Here is a 15,055-nt window from a genome sequence, read left to right as displayed (position 1 = left end):
TTTTAAATATTGCCTTAATGGCTCAAATGGTAGACCAGAAGATTGTAGGAATAAAATCTTTTGTCCTCAACACTGATGGTTTGCATCTGACCTAAAGTATTTTAATACTTTCACCTAAGGTATATGTGCACGTATGCAGTCTCGCAAACAGAAATTGTAAAAACTGCACAAAAATTACACCAATCTTTATGGTGTAGAAGCATTTTTAAATTTTGCTGTTGGAGATATTACCATCCAATTTGGGATGATTTTGAGTCACATTGATTTGACCTTCTCTGTGATTCAGCAAACGGGATGATTTTTGGTGACACCTTATTTTGATTTCAAGAAAATGCTTTGACAATTTTGTAAATTTCAGTAATACACTATGGGCAAATTTACAACCCTTTTGTTATGCTCGTGGCTGTTTTTGCCTTTTGACTTCCATTATAACCACATTTTTTGATTGCAAAGCCATAACCCCATGTAATCATGCTTTCTTGATTGTTGCTGGTTTTCCTTGTTGGGAGGTTGATCCTTCAGTTGCAGTGTAAAAAAAAGGTTATTAATGCCTTCTATATGGAGTATAAGGTGGATGTGTGCGTGTTGTTGTGGAAAAAAGATCTCTAAGTGAAACTTTTCAAAAAATTACAAAGTCTGAGATCTCCGAAGTCTTTTGGCAAAGCAGTTTATTGTTACAGCATCAGTAACAACAGAGACAGGTCGTTCGAGTGTCTGCTGAACATAGGCTTGCACACAGTTTGAATACATTTCTGTGTCTTAATACTCCACCCAAATTTACACATTACACACCTCCATCAGCTTCTCCGCTAATAAGATCTTAAATCTCTCAGGTGCCCGCCACCAATAGAATCTCAGGGTCTTTCAGGGGTCTTACCCATGTCCAGTAAAGGTCTTTCCTCCCTGCTTCAAAAGCGACGACTCATCCAAAAAAACAATGCTCAACAATATATCTTGTTCACTGTCCACTGAGCTGTCAACTGTAAGTTCAGCTGAAGTTCATAGGTACTCATAATTCTTTAGATGTCAGTACACGTGAGTGTGGGCACACGTACAGGTGTGCTTTATCATGAGTTACAGAACAGAACGCAGGTGTCCTTTTAGCCTTGCTTCTATAAATCAACCCTCATTGTGACATTAATGCGGCTCTTCTAATTTATCTTCTCATCTCTGACTGCATTTACACAGAATGACTTTTTCATTTACCAAAGCACAGATACCTGATAATAATGCCCCAGGTATGGGTAATAATACAATAGATAATAATAAAAATACTGAAATCACTCAAATAAGCATATAAATGAGAGTAATACATTCATCAGAAATTCATCAAGACACAATGAATTCCCCAACAGTGTGTGCATGTGTGTGTGTGTGTGTAAGAGACCTTTGCACACTTAACAAAAAAAATAAATAAATAAGCAGCTCACCTGTCAGAACACACACATAGTAAGTGTTTGTACACATGCACACTATAATCTGCTGATTTACTCCATATAAAAGACAGAAACGGGGTGGCGCAGTGGGTCGCACATTCACTTCACAGGAGGAAGATTGTTGGTTCAAGCCTCGATTGGGTCAGTTTGCATGTTTTCCCCGTGTTCGCGTGAGTTTCCTCCGGGTGTTCCGGTTTCCCCCACATTTCCAAAAAAAATGTGGTACAGGGGAATTGGGTAGGCTAAATTGTCCATAGTGTGTTTGTGTGAATGAGTGTGTATGGATGTTTCCTAATGATGGCTTGTAGCTGGAGGGCATTCGCTGCGTGAAATGTGCTGGATAAGTTGGCGGTTCATTCCTCTGTGACGACCCCAGATTAAATAATACTAAGAAAATGAATAAAAGCCAGAAACGTTTTGCACAGCCCTATCTAAAGGGTTAATGGTGCCAACTGATGATCAACAGCAAAAATGACACATCTTACCAACAGGGAAAACCACTAACAATGAAAAATGCCTGATTATATGGTGTCATGGTTTTTGCTATCAAAAAACAACATTATAATGGAAGTCAATGGGGCAAAAACAGTCACCAACATAATGAAAGGGTAGTAAATTCAAACAGTACACAAGGGTTAAGATGGTGTGTGAAACTGTGCAACATGACATCACATAGACCATTTGAACATCTTCAGTTTTAATTAATATCAATATACAAAGACATAAGGATAATCAAATTAATAACATGTAATGACCAGTCTGTGACATAAAGGAATAAACATTACCAAAGTCCTTTTTGTGGAGGTCACACTCGTCACATTCACCATGTAAAATGCCTCCCAGAAATGGCTCTATATTTGATGTAAGATTTTTAGTGCAATAGAGGTATGGGATTAGATCTACGTTCACTTAACTCATAAAAATATACTTTTTTTTAAATACTGTTACTCTGACATCCACATAAAGTACAGTACCTGGCACAGGAACACAATGATCTTACTATTATGAATGTAGAGTATTAGGAAAATGTTACAAACCAAACAAGAAATACCTTCAACATTCTAGGTTTAGGTATCCTGGTATTCTAGTTAATAAAACCTAAAAATGTCAAGTTAAGCTTTTTTATTCAAGTAACACCTTTGTATCCAAGTCAACCAAAGCCTGCGGTCGATGTGTTTGATCCTCCTGGTAAAATCTCCAAATTCAACTGTTCCCCTTTCTATTCCCCTGCCTACCTTTGCTCTCATTGTGTCCATCTACATTTGGATCAGCTTTTAGGGGGCAGGACGTTAGCCTGGAAGTGGCCCTGATTGGTAATGTTGCCAGCTGGGAAATAACGTGCCACCACGAAGGTGGAACCATCTGAGGCCACAGCTTTGCCCACACCAAGTTTCTTGGAGCCTTTCCACACCACCGCAGTGAAGTGACCTAGAATTAAAAGAAGATTCTTACTTTAATTGGCCTGCACTGCAGCAAGGATTATACCGTCTGCGTGGTTGTCACAAAGTGTTTATGCATGTTTGACTCACATAAACCATGTGGCGGTTGTGTTAGTGCTCGGTTAAATATTTATACCCTGTAGAAACACTTGAGTGGAATGACAGACTCTTGTGCAAATTATCCATTTGGCAAATGTTTATCTAAAACTAATTACCAGTGACTTGATTTCTTTGTGTTTTCCCCAAGACAGCTTTGGTGTTTGCAACACTGTAATTGACTAAATGAGTTATACATGATCATCCGTTTTACATATTTAAAAAACGCATGTATGCAATCCACAATCCACAATCTATATAGTCACTTCCAGCTTGAAGTGCTGTAATATTGGGGAATCTTTCAGACGTGTTCTGCCCTCTTGAGGTGACTAGCTGCATTACTCATAGCCTGCAGGCTGAAGCTGATGACAGGTGAGGTGAATAAATGCTGTGAGGTCAGTGAACAGCTGCGAGTGAGACATTGCATCATAAGTGACTTTTCAGATCAGTTTTATGGGGAATTTCCTGTGCCTGGGAGGGCTTTGGAAAACCTCATTCCAATAGGATGAGTCACATCTGGGAATGTACAAAGGGAAAAGATATTCTACAAGATAGTATTGCATTAACTTATTCTAAATGATCTCATGTATGTGTCTGTATAGTATTAGGCTGCTATAAAACAAAAGCTGTTCAATGCCGTAAATGAAAATTAACATCCTGACAAAAACAAATGCCACAAAAATATGGGCAACAGGATATGATGTCATGCTTGTGCTAGTGCTTCTTTTTATTTTTATTTAATTAAAAACAGCTTGAGTTTTGTATGTTTGTAACTTAATTAGTGCTTCAAACGTGGCTCGACCAATCAGGACCATCTACTAGAACCAGATCTGTTTTATAATTCAAATTAAATACGTGTATGAGAAGAGTATCTGTTTTGTGAGAGTTCAATCAGATGTGTCATTATGGCTAGCAACATTCAGCTGCAGTTTACAGTCACTCTAGTGGAAGGATGGCATAAATTTTGCCTGTAAAGCATGTCTTAATGTAACAATTTTATAAAGGCAATAAGCACTGTGGTTTACAGTCAATTTTGATTGGTAAATTACAACTACATGAAGCTCTTTGTACATTACATGTAGATCTTTTTTTGTCATTAAGCTGGGCAAAGTACTCTTCTATTGCAAACCAGACTATTTTGTGGCATGACATAAGTTTATCTATTAGAAGCATCTTAAACAGTCTGTCTATATAGACTAAAAAATACACTTTACTATGTCACTGGAGGGAGAAAAGCTGTTAGGAAAACTTTAATACCCTTAATGCACCTGGCAAGTTGTTGCATTCTAAGTCATCCTGTCGACTTTAGCTAAAAAGTAAACAATATATATATATATATATATATATATATATATATATATATATATATATATATATATATATATATATATATATATATATATATATATATATATATTTATATATATATATATATTTATATATATATATATATATATATTTTTTTTTTTTTTTTTTTTTTTTTTTTTAAGAACAGTTAAAGAGTTTTGAATGTTTGTATCTTAATTAGTGCTTCAAAAGTGGCTTGACCAGGCAGGACCAAGTACTAAAACCAGATCTGCTTTATAATAAAAAAAAATAAATAAATAACAGTGTATGCAAACAGTATCTATTTTGTGAGAGTTCAATCAGATGCGTCATTACAGCTAGAAACATTTGGCTGCGGTCACTGTCAGGGACTATTTATTCTAGTGGAAAGATGGCAAAATTTTGCCTTTAAAATGTCTTGTAACCATTTTATAAAAGCAATAAGCACTGTAGTTTTACGATCAATTTCAATTGGTAAACCACAACTACATGGAGCTCTTTGTACATTACATTTCTTGTCATTAAGCAGAGCAGAGTACTTTTCTATTTGGGCGTACTCGCACTATGTATAGTTGCCCTGAACTGGGCCAAAGCATGCTCGTCCCCCCTCCCGTCTCCCCAGACAGCCCGCACTTACATTACATTTGAGAAGGGAGCCCATATAGTTATATTCGGGCCTGGGTATGCTTACGTCATCAATGATGCGCTGTTCAATAAGCTCTTTCGCTAAGCACAGTGAAGGTTTCTTTAGTTATATTGTTTTAGTCATTTGATATGCAGTGACACGCAGTCAAATATTTCACTGAACAGATCAGCCACTTTTGACGCTCATAAACAATCATAAAGTCCTCGTGCTGCAGGAATTAGGAGGTTTGCTGAAGGTGCAGCTGTGGTGCAGTGAGGGGTTTGCGTCTTTAATGATCTACAACAGTTTTGTGTTCATTGAACAGTAAGAATGATTAATAAACGCATATGAAACAGTCCCGTAAAAGTCATGTCTCGTCTTCAGTTTCAGGCTCTGGCACACTTTGCACTCACACTATAAGAGTACCATGCCAAAGCCCAAGTGCACTGAACTCTGGCACACCTCTTTCAACCGGGCCAGGGCCGGCCTAGTGAACCGTGCCTGAGCCAGATTTAGAGCACTCACACTACACTACGATCCGGGAAACAGGACTGGGCACGGTTTTGGATAGCATAGTGTGAGTAGTCCCCTAAACCAGACTATTTTGTGTTAATTCACCTACTAGAAGCATCTTAAACAGTCTGCCTATATGGACAAAAACATTATTTGTACATTGTGACAAGAGAGAAAAAAGCTGTTATCTTCCAAAGGGTAGGAAAAATTCAATAAACCATAATACACTGGGCAAGTTGCTGAATTTTAAGTCATCCTGTAAAGTTGGTCTCAGTGGTCTCAATTCCTAGAGGACCACAGCTCTGCACAGTTTAGCTTCAACTCCTACCTCCAACCCACACCTACTGAAAAGTCTCTAGTAGTCTTGAACACTTTAGCTCCGTCCCAATTCGCATACTATCCATCCTAAATAGTATTTGAAAATAGAATTAGTATGTCCCAAATCATAGCATTTAAAAAAAATAAAAAATAAAAAAGAGGAGGGGGCTAAAGGTTCCCGGATGGTTTACTATTTTTGGTAAAAACTCCAAGTGTAGATCTGTCCATACTCTAACCGCTGATAATGCCCACAATACATTGCATGTTGGACATGAATTTGATTAGAACTACAAATGCAGGAGAAAAAGTGTAAATAAACTACAAACATGGTGTACGCGCGAGACCAACAGTCAAGCAGAGAGGCTTTGGTAAAGATGCATGTTTGACTATTAATTAATATCTAGCCCCCTGAAAATATTTAAAATCACGTTTTCAGTGTTACATTTTATTAACAACAACAGCTCGAATGTATAAAGACATGTTTGGACATGAACTTAAGGAGATTTCTCTGCATGAAAGACTCGCGAATGGCAGATTATCCTGCTGCTATGATGCTTCGCCAATAAGGTAGGCAATTAAATATGACAGAAATGTGAATCATGTGAGGATGATTGAAAGGGCTCGTAAGTAAGCAACATAACAATCTGTTAACGAGGTAGTATGTCCCAAAGCTTGCATACTTTTGGTACACACTCAAAAACTATATACTTTTCTTTAAAAAAATGTACATACTTTTAGAGGGTAGTATAAGTATGCAAATTGGGACACAGTATTTGATTAGTTGGATCAGCTGTATTTTGTTTAGGGTTGGAGCAAAACTGCAGAGCTGTGGCCCTCCAGGAATCGAGTTTGAGACCTATGGTTTAGCTAAAAAGTAAACATAGATTTCTGTGTCCAAATTGTATTTTTACAATGGTATTTTTGTAATGTCAGTAGTATAGACAAATGACTGATGTTGGCTGAAAATCTGAGTTCTCTTACCAGTTCCAGAAGAGAATCCTGGCTGGTTGAAGTTGTACTGATTCACTTCATTATACCAGCGATCAGTCACATCTTTACCTGTCGAACAAACACAAAGATTCAGTGAAGGCCCTCCAAAAATTATGTTATTATCAAGTTCAAATCATATGAAAACATTTTCTCCAGATTTGTTTTGTTGGTTGATAATATTTTAAATTAAATCAAACTGAAGATTCCAAGAAATAACATGAAATGTAATTCTAAATAACCCAATGTTTAGTGACACTTTACAAATCACTGCAGTCTAGCCAGACATTCCATCGCACTTAGTAATCAACTTCTGACCAAACATGGAGGTAGACATTTCATAATAAGTCCCAGATGTCGAGAAGAGGATTTCAGTCTACTCTGTTTTAAATACATGTAAATGTGTGGGGTGACAGAAGAAGAGGAATCTTACCCGTTTGATCATAGGATGCCCATGCTAAATTTTCTCCACAGTTTCCTCTACTAGATTCAACGCTATGCTTCAGAATCCTGGTGCTGGCAAGGCTCTCGGCATATCTACAAAGCATGCGTTTAGATGGTCTGAAGATGTAATTACAATTAAACAAGTTGAATATGGAAGAAACAGCAAACACAAGGTCATCTTCTGAAAACATTCACCTTGATGCTTCACTGCATAGTTTACTGCTGAGTTTTAACGGTGGGGCTTGATGTTTCCTCCTGTACTCGTTATGAGTCTTCAGCGCCTCCTCACTAAAAAGCCTGGAGGCTGCAAAGCCAAATGAACAAAAATGAAGCAAGTGATTAAATGGCAGAAGCAAAATAAAAAGAAAAATTCAGTTGAAATTGTGCAGTTTGTGATTTTTATTTTTTGCAATATTTTGCTTAAATTTAATTGTATTATCTTTCGATTTCTAAATATGTTTGGTGACTAAAATATTATTTTAATAAACAAATCTTAATAAATCTGTTTTTTTTAAATGCACCAAAATACATTGCCTATATTCACTGAGAAATGGATAGAAATATTCTCAAAATGTATACACACATATATGAACACATTCATTTTACTTTTATATTAATTTTTTATTCAAATATTTATAAGCAGAATCATAAATCTGTAATAAATTTTTGCCATGATTGGTCTTAGTAGGAATATTTAGAACAATAATTTATCACATATTAAAAAGGTAATATTAAACATGTTACATGTTTAAAAATAAAAACAATCACAATAAAAACACAAAATGCTACACTGTAAAACCCAAAAAGTTAAGGCAACTCAAATCATTTGAGAAAACTGATTGCAACAAACCATTTAAGTAAATAAAAACTCATCCTAATGAGTACTGCGAACGTATTCCATTTAAGTAATGAGATATTGAAGTCATTACAGAAGTCTTGTTAACAAGCAGAATTACTAAAGAGAAGCACAAAACTACAGTGACCTGTCACATCATTAAAAGAAACAAAGCCCATGCAATCTTTTAAAAATCTTAGCCGATGATCATTAAACAACTCCATAAACAATATCAACAGCTTCACACAACAATAAGTAGAATTAATTTCCAGTACATTTTGAGTTAACTACAATCATCTCATTTGATAAATGTGACTGTTGAGTTTTAGTGTAGTAATTTGTCATTCTAAATCTTAATACTTTGGCACCATCCTTCAAGCCACAAGATTTAACGATTTTTTTCAGAAAGAGGTTTTTATTCCACTACTTTAAATCATGATAAAATGGAGTGTGATCACTTTTTAAGCGCAGGTCTGAATGAGTACATTTACTTTTTTTATTATTATTATCTGTTACATTAAATGACTATGGAACTTCATTATACCCGTATTTTGAGATTTTGTTTTCCAAAAAGTTATTTGAAAGCAGAATTAACTTGCATTAAATTTGCTTTGACCTAAATATTTGTGTGTAAAATGACATTATATTCTGTTAGACTCTGTTAGATTAGATTATGCATATTGACTGAATATTCACACATAATGACTGCAGAAACCATTAGTTCCATTTAAACCTTTTGGACTTGACAAATGCTGCCAAGAAGTTGTGCTTGCCACTACTGCAGAGGCATAAATCCAACTACATGATGCTATCACTCAAACAAAGCAAGGATTGAGTAGCAAACAATCCTCAGCACACACAGCATGTTGAAGCTGGCATATGCTCAACCTGTGCTGACAAACCATCATTCAACAGCAGAGGATGGCAGTGACAGAGACTGCAGAAAAGATATATTTGATAATATCAGATGCTAAAGCAAAACACTAGTTTATTGTGCTCTTACCTGACTTTCCCATGATAAGCTTGTAGAGAGTAAAGTTCCCTCACAGTCACAGTTGCTGGCAGCTGCTACAACACTCCACACCGTTTTCTTTTCCTTTCTCTTTTGTGGCTTTCCCAATTTAACAGAGTAGCATCTTGTTTCACGCACTGAAATAGCACTGACACATCTTATAGACACACTTAGCAGACTCTGGCTGGAGTTCTGGAACGTGTTCCTTCTCTTTGCTCTCCACCACACCTCCTACACTTTCTTTCTCTCACAGGGCAAAGGAGATTCTCCACTTAGGACCGTGGTGGAGGTGATGACATCATCTGTATGAGCCAATTGCCTTATATGGTGTTGCCATTACTGCTATCAGCTGGAAGTATTGAGCTGAAACAAAGAACATACACTTCTGTGAAACCAACACAACTCAAGAACATGCATCTGTAGTACAGATTAAAAAATAAATATATAGCAAAGCATTCAATTAAATGGCTTATGATAGATTAGGAAATAGATTTAAATATTAAATATGTAAATAAAAATTATGTAATGGGTGGGCGGCTCAGTGGTTTGCACTGTTACCTTGCAACATAAAGGTTGCTGGTTTGAGTTCCGGCTGGGCTAGTTGCCATTTCAGTGTGGAGTTTGCATGTTTTTCTCTGGGTGCTCCGGTTTCCCCCACAGTCCAAAGACATAAATGAAATGAATAAACTAAATTGGCTGTAGTGTATGTCTGGAAGGGCATCCGCTGCATAAAATATATGCCGGAATAGTTGATGGTTCATTCTGCTTTGGCGACCCCTGATAAATAAGGGACTAAGCTAAATCAAATGAGTAAAAACAGAGGACAATATTATAAATTTCTGTTTTCTAATATGGGTGGTGAAGTGGTGCAGTGGGTAGCACTGTCGCCTCACAACAAGAAGGTCACTGGTTTAAGTCTTGGCTGGGTCAGTTGGCATTTCTGTGTGGTGTTTGCTTGTTCTCGCTGTGTTCACGTGGGTTTCCTTCTGGTTGCTCCAGTTTCCCCCACAAATATTCAAAAACATGGTATAGGTGAATTGTTTACAGTGCACTCTGACCTTTATTGCAGGTCGTTCATTATCACTAAATAAAAGGTAAAATTAATGCATGTGCATCAAGCACACTTACTAAGTAAAGACTACAGAGGCAGTTACTGTGTTTTAGTTATATTTATTGGTATTAGAAACTTGACAATATGTAACATCACACATCAATGATTTAAAACGGAACAATAAGATCAGATTGAAAACAGTTTAAGCTACAGAGATTTTTAGTTAAATAAACCATGTAGGCATGGGCTGTTAAGAATCTGATGGTATGATAACCTTGGATAAAAATATCATGGTTGTACTGTATTGTGATTACTGCTCTAAAACATATTCTTTTTAAATGTCTGGGTAAAAAACAACAACTTTTTTTGAATAATGTAAATGAATCATTGACTTCTGTCTTCATTAGTTTCAAAAACACAGATTTCTTTACAATTTAAAGCAGCACCTTTGGAGATCTTTTCTGCTGAAGATACTGTTGTCCTTAAAAAGATAATTAAAAAGAAAATTGAACAAATACCTTAGAAATGGTATAGCAGCAAATTTGGCGGTTTTAAAAACTTGATTTTCCAAATCAAATTTCATGGCATACCATGAAGATGGTTAATGTCCCATGCCTAAAACCATGAATATGTAAAATAAGACAAATTTCCTAGAACATAATAAAGCATGTGAGATAATTAAAGATAAAACATTTAACATTTCATAATTAAAGTAATAGCAATGACACAAGAAATGTTTACATTAAAAAGACAAATAACTGAAAGGACATAGAAATAAAACTAGAAGTCCAACACAGACCTCTAGTGGACAAAAATAAAAGTGTTTTTTTTTTACTCAAAATTAGCCCATGGTAAAGATCGTCATCCTACAAAGAAGTCAATTACATCAATTAGGCTACTGCATCATGAATGTTAAAAGATGCATAATGCTTAAATTAATTATGAAAATCTGTGCAAATGTGCATTCCAATCTGCAAACTATCAAACAGTCGCCACAGCAGAATAAACCAACATAATGAACCTGCAACTTATCCAGCATGTTTGCCCTTCCAACTGCAACCCAGTACTGGGAAACATCCATACACTCTCACGGTCACACACATCCGCTACAAACAATTTAGTTTATTTAATTCACTTATAGCGCATGACTTTGGACTGGGGAAAACGGAAGCACTGGGAAGAAACCCACTCCAACATGAGGGGAACTCCACTCAGAAATGTCAATTGACCCAGCCGGGACTCGAACCAGTGACTTTCTATATTAAAAATCTTGCTTGCAAAGTTATCCTTACATGTAAGCCAGTTAATATTAATTTCCTTCTTATCTAGCATTTATATTAAATCAATATGTTTGCAAACATGCTCACGAAGGCTGCTCTCTTGTCCTTTAGGTAATACCTAATTATTTTACACAATACCTTTTTGTAATTTTTTTTATGTTACCATTTGTCAGGTTCCATTATAGTAATGATGTCAACAACAGAAAAATCAGATAATGCTCCATCAATTTAGTTAAATCCCCAGTCTTAGAATAAAATGAAAATAGGCTTAACGCTTTATAGGTGGCTTAACAACTTAAAACCATTTAATGAAATATGTTGTTTTAACTGCTGTCTAATGAAGCTTAGTGGTGTAAAACCATGACTGGCATAATTATAAGAGTGTAATATATCTGATATTATGTTTAGTTCCAGCCAGCAGCCTCCAAACCCTAACCGTATCGAGTCTTAAGATCAGCTAAAATACTCTTAGCTTTACATAAACTCAGAGGAACATCTGGAAATCTCAAAAGATGATGGTGAGACACTTCACAAGCTGTCACTCTTTTAAACAGCCTGTCCCGGTCTACATGCAACACCCACCCCGGCTCCATGTGGAAAGCTACAGAGACATGATCCCACACATAGTACACACTGTCAAGAGGGCTTACACTAACAATTCCATCAAATCTGTTCACCTCAAGCACACTGTTGTAGTCGTCTGACGGGGATTGACAGCGCCACCACATGGCTCCATTATTGTACCAACAAACACTATCACCAACACCATCATTTGGAAGTCGAGGATAATCATCATAAAGATGTACATTAGGAGGATGCACCACAACAGTATACTGAATCTCTTTTTTGTAGAGCGCAGTGTCATAAATGTGCAGAACTGGTCTGTCGGGACCACAGAACTGATTTCCATAGTGCCAGAGAAGCTCCTTAAGCGAAAAGGTGAAGCGGAAGTTCCCATAGGAAGATTCTTCCAGGAAGGCCTCAGAGTTAGTAAAGTGCTGAAGAATGGGTGAACCATTGCAGATCTGAGCAGCACTTCGACCAGGGAATAAAGATGTGAGAAAACGATCTTCAGCTGAGAATATGTCATGAGATGTGACAGATAAATTCCACCAAAGGAAATAATGTTTATTGTTTTCCAAGTTCGATGGCTGTTTGAAACCTGAGTTAGCAAAAATTCCCAGAACACCATGTTCTCCTGTGACATGAGACACTTTCTTTACTTGAAACTCCACTAATTCAGGGTAATCAGGAATGTAGGGCTTTAGCAAGTAATCATTCTTTATAGTTTCTGTTTTTTTAATGTTTGACAGACTCAAATGCTGTTTCTTAAATTGTGCGCTAGGGGATGTTCGGCCATCTTTGTGCATCTTTTCTTTCTGAAAGCAAAGAAAATATATATAAGGATTAAAATATGTAGGGAATAATTAGGATTTTAAATGATCATACAGTTTAGAAACTGTACAATAAAAAATAGGATGAGGCATAAAACATAAACATAACAGGTTTTCAAACTGTGGCTCACACTAATACTATCTCACAACGATTTTTAGTTATTTGATTTAGTGGCTAATTTGTATTAATTTATCATTAATCTCATCTGCACATTTTAGCAATAGGGTTAGAGGTGGAATTTGGAGGTTTACCTATTTTAAAAACAGGATGTTTTCATCCAAATTAAGTCATATGAATTTGTAAGATTTGCCACTTTTCTGACAATATGTAAAACAGTTACATTTCCTCTTTAGATCGGGGTGGTAGCAAAGTCAAAAAAGCTTGATCACACAGATTTCTTGAGATTTGTATTCCATGTCTTTTTAAATCAGTGGTAGCACTAAGTGCTCAGCTATTCATCTCATTATCTTAAGATATCTATACAGCTGCTGTTTTGATATTTGAAAGAACATCATATCTGTATTCTAGTACATGCTAAATCAAATTTACAACTTACCACTGGCTATATTATTTTATATATTATTATTATTTTTGACCTATTCGTATTGCAATCAATTGTAGAATATATTTCATTCACATGACAAGTAAATGAAAAATATATTTAATTATATTGTTGTATTGTCCTGATTTTGCCTTTAATAAGCTAGTACTTGCCCTAATTCTGGTAAAACTGGTAAGCTCTTTCATTTAACAATTCAACTGATATATGTTTTAACTGTCAATGATAATTTTTTGGTAATAATAATACTAAAAAATATATTTTAAAAGGACCATATTCATCAGCATAAAGTTTATGCAATTAATGCATAGTGTTACTTTATACTTTAGTAAAGTTCTTGAATTAAACTGTTGTGGAAATTCCAATTGACCCACTTTTCTACAACTAACTTAACATTATATGGTTAATTATACAACTGTAATACCTAAAGTATAAATACTGTATAATACAGTATTTCTTACAGTTTTGCTCTAGTTAAATTTGCTGTAGCATTCATTAATAACGTGTTGCTATAAGATGATTTAATAAATACAGTATCATACACTTAACAGTTAACTTAGTTTAACTAACGTTAGTTTAAAAACACCAGTAACGTTAGGCCAATTTAATATAAATAGTAGTATTTTCTTCGTGTGGGCAATTTTCAGAAACCTAAATTAATAATTACTATAAATGCTTTTCAGAGGGAGCAAAAAGACCAAGTGTTTCTTTTTGAGAGATTTTGGGGCTTTTTACAAACCAGTTTGTTTGTTTCGGTTTGAACCGCCCGCATACGAAACCGCCAAATGCTGCTATTCATAGAGGCTAAACAAAATTATAGGAATTTAGTTCCTGAGCCTTAAATATCACTGAGTCATCGTATAATTTATTATTTACCTTATTTTTCGCCTACCAGGCTTCTTCTGGAGTTAATGTTCCCGCCTTCTGATTTGAAGTCAACAACTTCCGAGTCAACAATACTATTTCGCACATTCGTGTAAAACACTGACTGGATTTTGAGCTTGAAAATTAGTGCTGATAACACAAATTTAATGCTGCATTCTAGCCATGGATTTTGGAGAACATGGAAAAGATCTCTATTTTACTTCAGGAATCAGTTTGCTTGTTTGTTTGTTTGTTTGTCAATTTGTTTGTTTGTTTGTTTGTTTGTAACATGAAAAGATTTTAATAAGTTTAATTATTTTTTTTAAATAAAATAAAAAATTTGTGTGTTCCAGGTTTATATTATTATTGTTTTTATTATTGTTTTTTTTATTAAAGGTCTTTTAGAATAAAGGGATGTACAGCATTGTCAGAATTAAATAAATGAAACAGTAAGCACATTACTGTGAGGTGCAGGGGCACTAGGAGAGACTGTTATGAAATAATTACACATCATGTGCAAGGGGAGTTGGGTTGAGGAAAATATATGAAGCCTGATCAGTCTTAATAATAATACATTTACAAAATAAAATTCATACATGCATAGCACAATTCACATTTATATTATGAATAGGTAAATTTGTTCCACAGTTGACTGGAACCCATTTAGGTCAGAAGTTCATAACTCCCTGGATATTGTACATTACCCTGTTAAACAACAGCATTGTGGTTGAGTAGCTAAGTTTTAAACCATGGCTGTTGGTTTAAGCTGGTTCTTGCTGATCATTAGCTGGTTTAAGCAATGTTCTTTAATATCCACAGTTTACACAGGAAGGCCCTGATATTTTAACATGAGCAAAAAAATAAAATATATTTGT

General features: G+C 35.5%; 2 protein-coding genes and 1 long non-coding RNA gene across 4 annotated transcripts in view; 1 reads left to right on the top strand and 2 right to left on the bottom strand.

Moving 5' to 3' along the window:
* The window catches only part of LOC141378207 (uncharacterized), a 394,144-nt gene that overhangs the window by 364,511 nt on the left and 14,578 nt on the right, over positions 1 to 15,055 (top strand). The window lies entirely within an intron of this gene.
* glipr2l (GLI pathogenesis-related 2, like) lies at positions 2,117 to 9,280 on the bottom strand. The gene is given in 5 exon segments (NM_001005978.1): positions 2,117 to 2,864; positions 6,735 to 6,812; positions 7,174 to 7,277; positions 7,380 to 7,488; positions 9,023 to 9,280. Coding segments are annotated over 5 exon segments (465 nt in total). The 5' UTR covers positions 9,036 to 9,280; the 3' UTR covers positions 2,117 to 2,703.
* LOC103908936 (uncharacterized) lies at positions 9,321 to 14,438 on the bottom strand. Of its 2 annotated transcripts, XM_073926115.1 has the most exons (3): positions 14,193 to 14,286; positions 12,040 to 12,741; positions 9,321 to 9,394 (listed from the first exon to the last, which is right to left on the bottom strand). In XM_073926115.1, exons 2-3 carry the CDS (start codon positions 12,730 to 12,732, stop codon positions 9,377 to 9,379), a joined length of 711 nt encoding a protein of 236 aa, XP_073782216.1. In that variant the 5' UTR covers positions 12,733 to 12,741; positions 14,193 to 14,286; the 3' UTR covers positions 9,321 to 9,376. The 2 variants fall into 2 exon arrangements, with proteins under 2 accessions (XP_073782216.1, XP_009290651.1); XM_009292376.5 differs by lacking the exon at positions 9,321 to 9,394 and having other exon boundaries at positions 10,186 to 12,741; positions 14,193 to 14,438.

Source organism: Danio rerio, chromosome 16, assembly GCF_049306965.1.
Source record: "Danio rerio strain Tuebingen ecotype United States chromosome 16, GRCz12tu, whole genome shotgun sequence".
In the NCBI taxonomy this organism is placed as follows: Eukaryota; Metazoa; Chordata; class Actinopteri; order Cypriniformes; family Danionidae; genus Danio; species Danio rerio.
The sequence above is the reverse complement of the archived record's forward strand: the minus strand, read 5'-3'. Positions and strand labels throughout refer to the sequence as shown.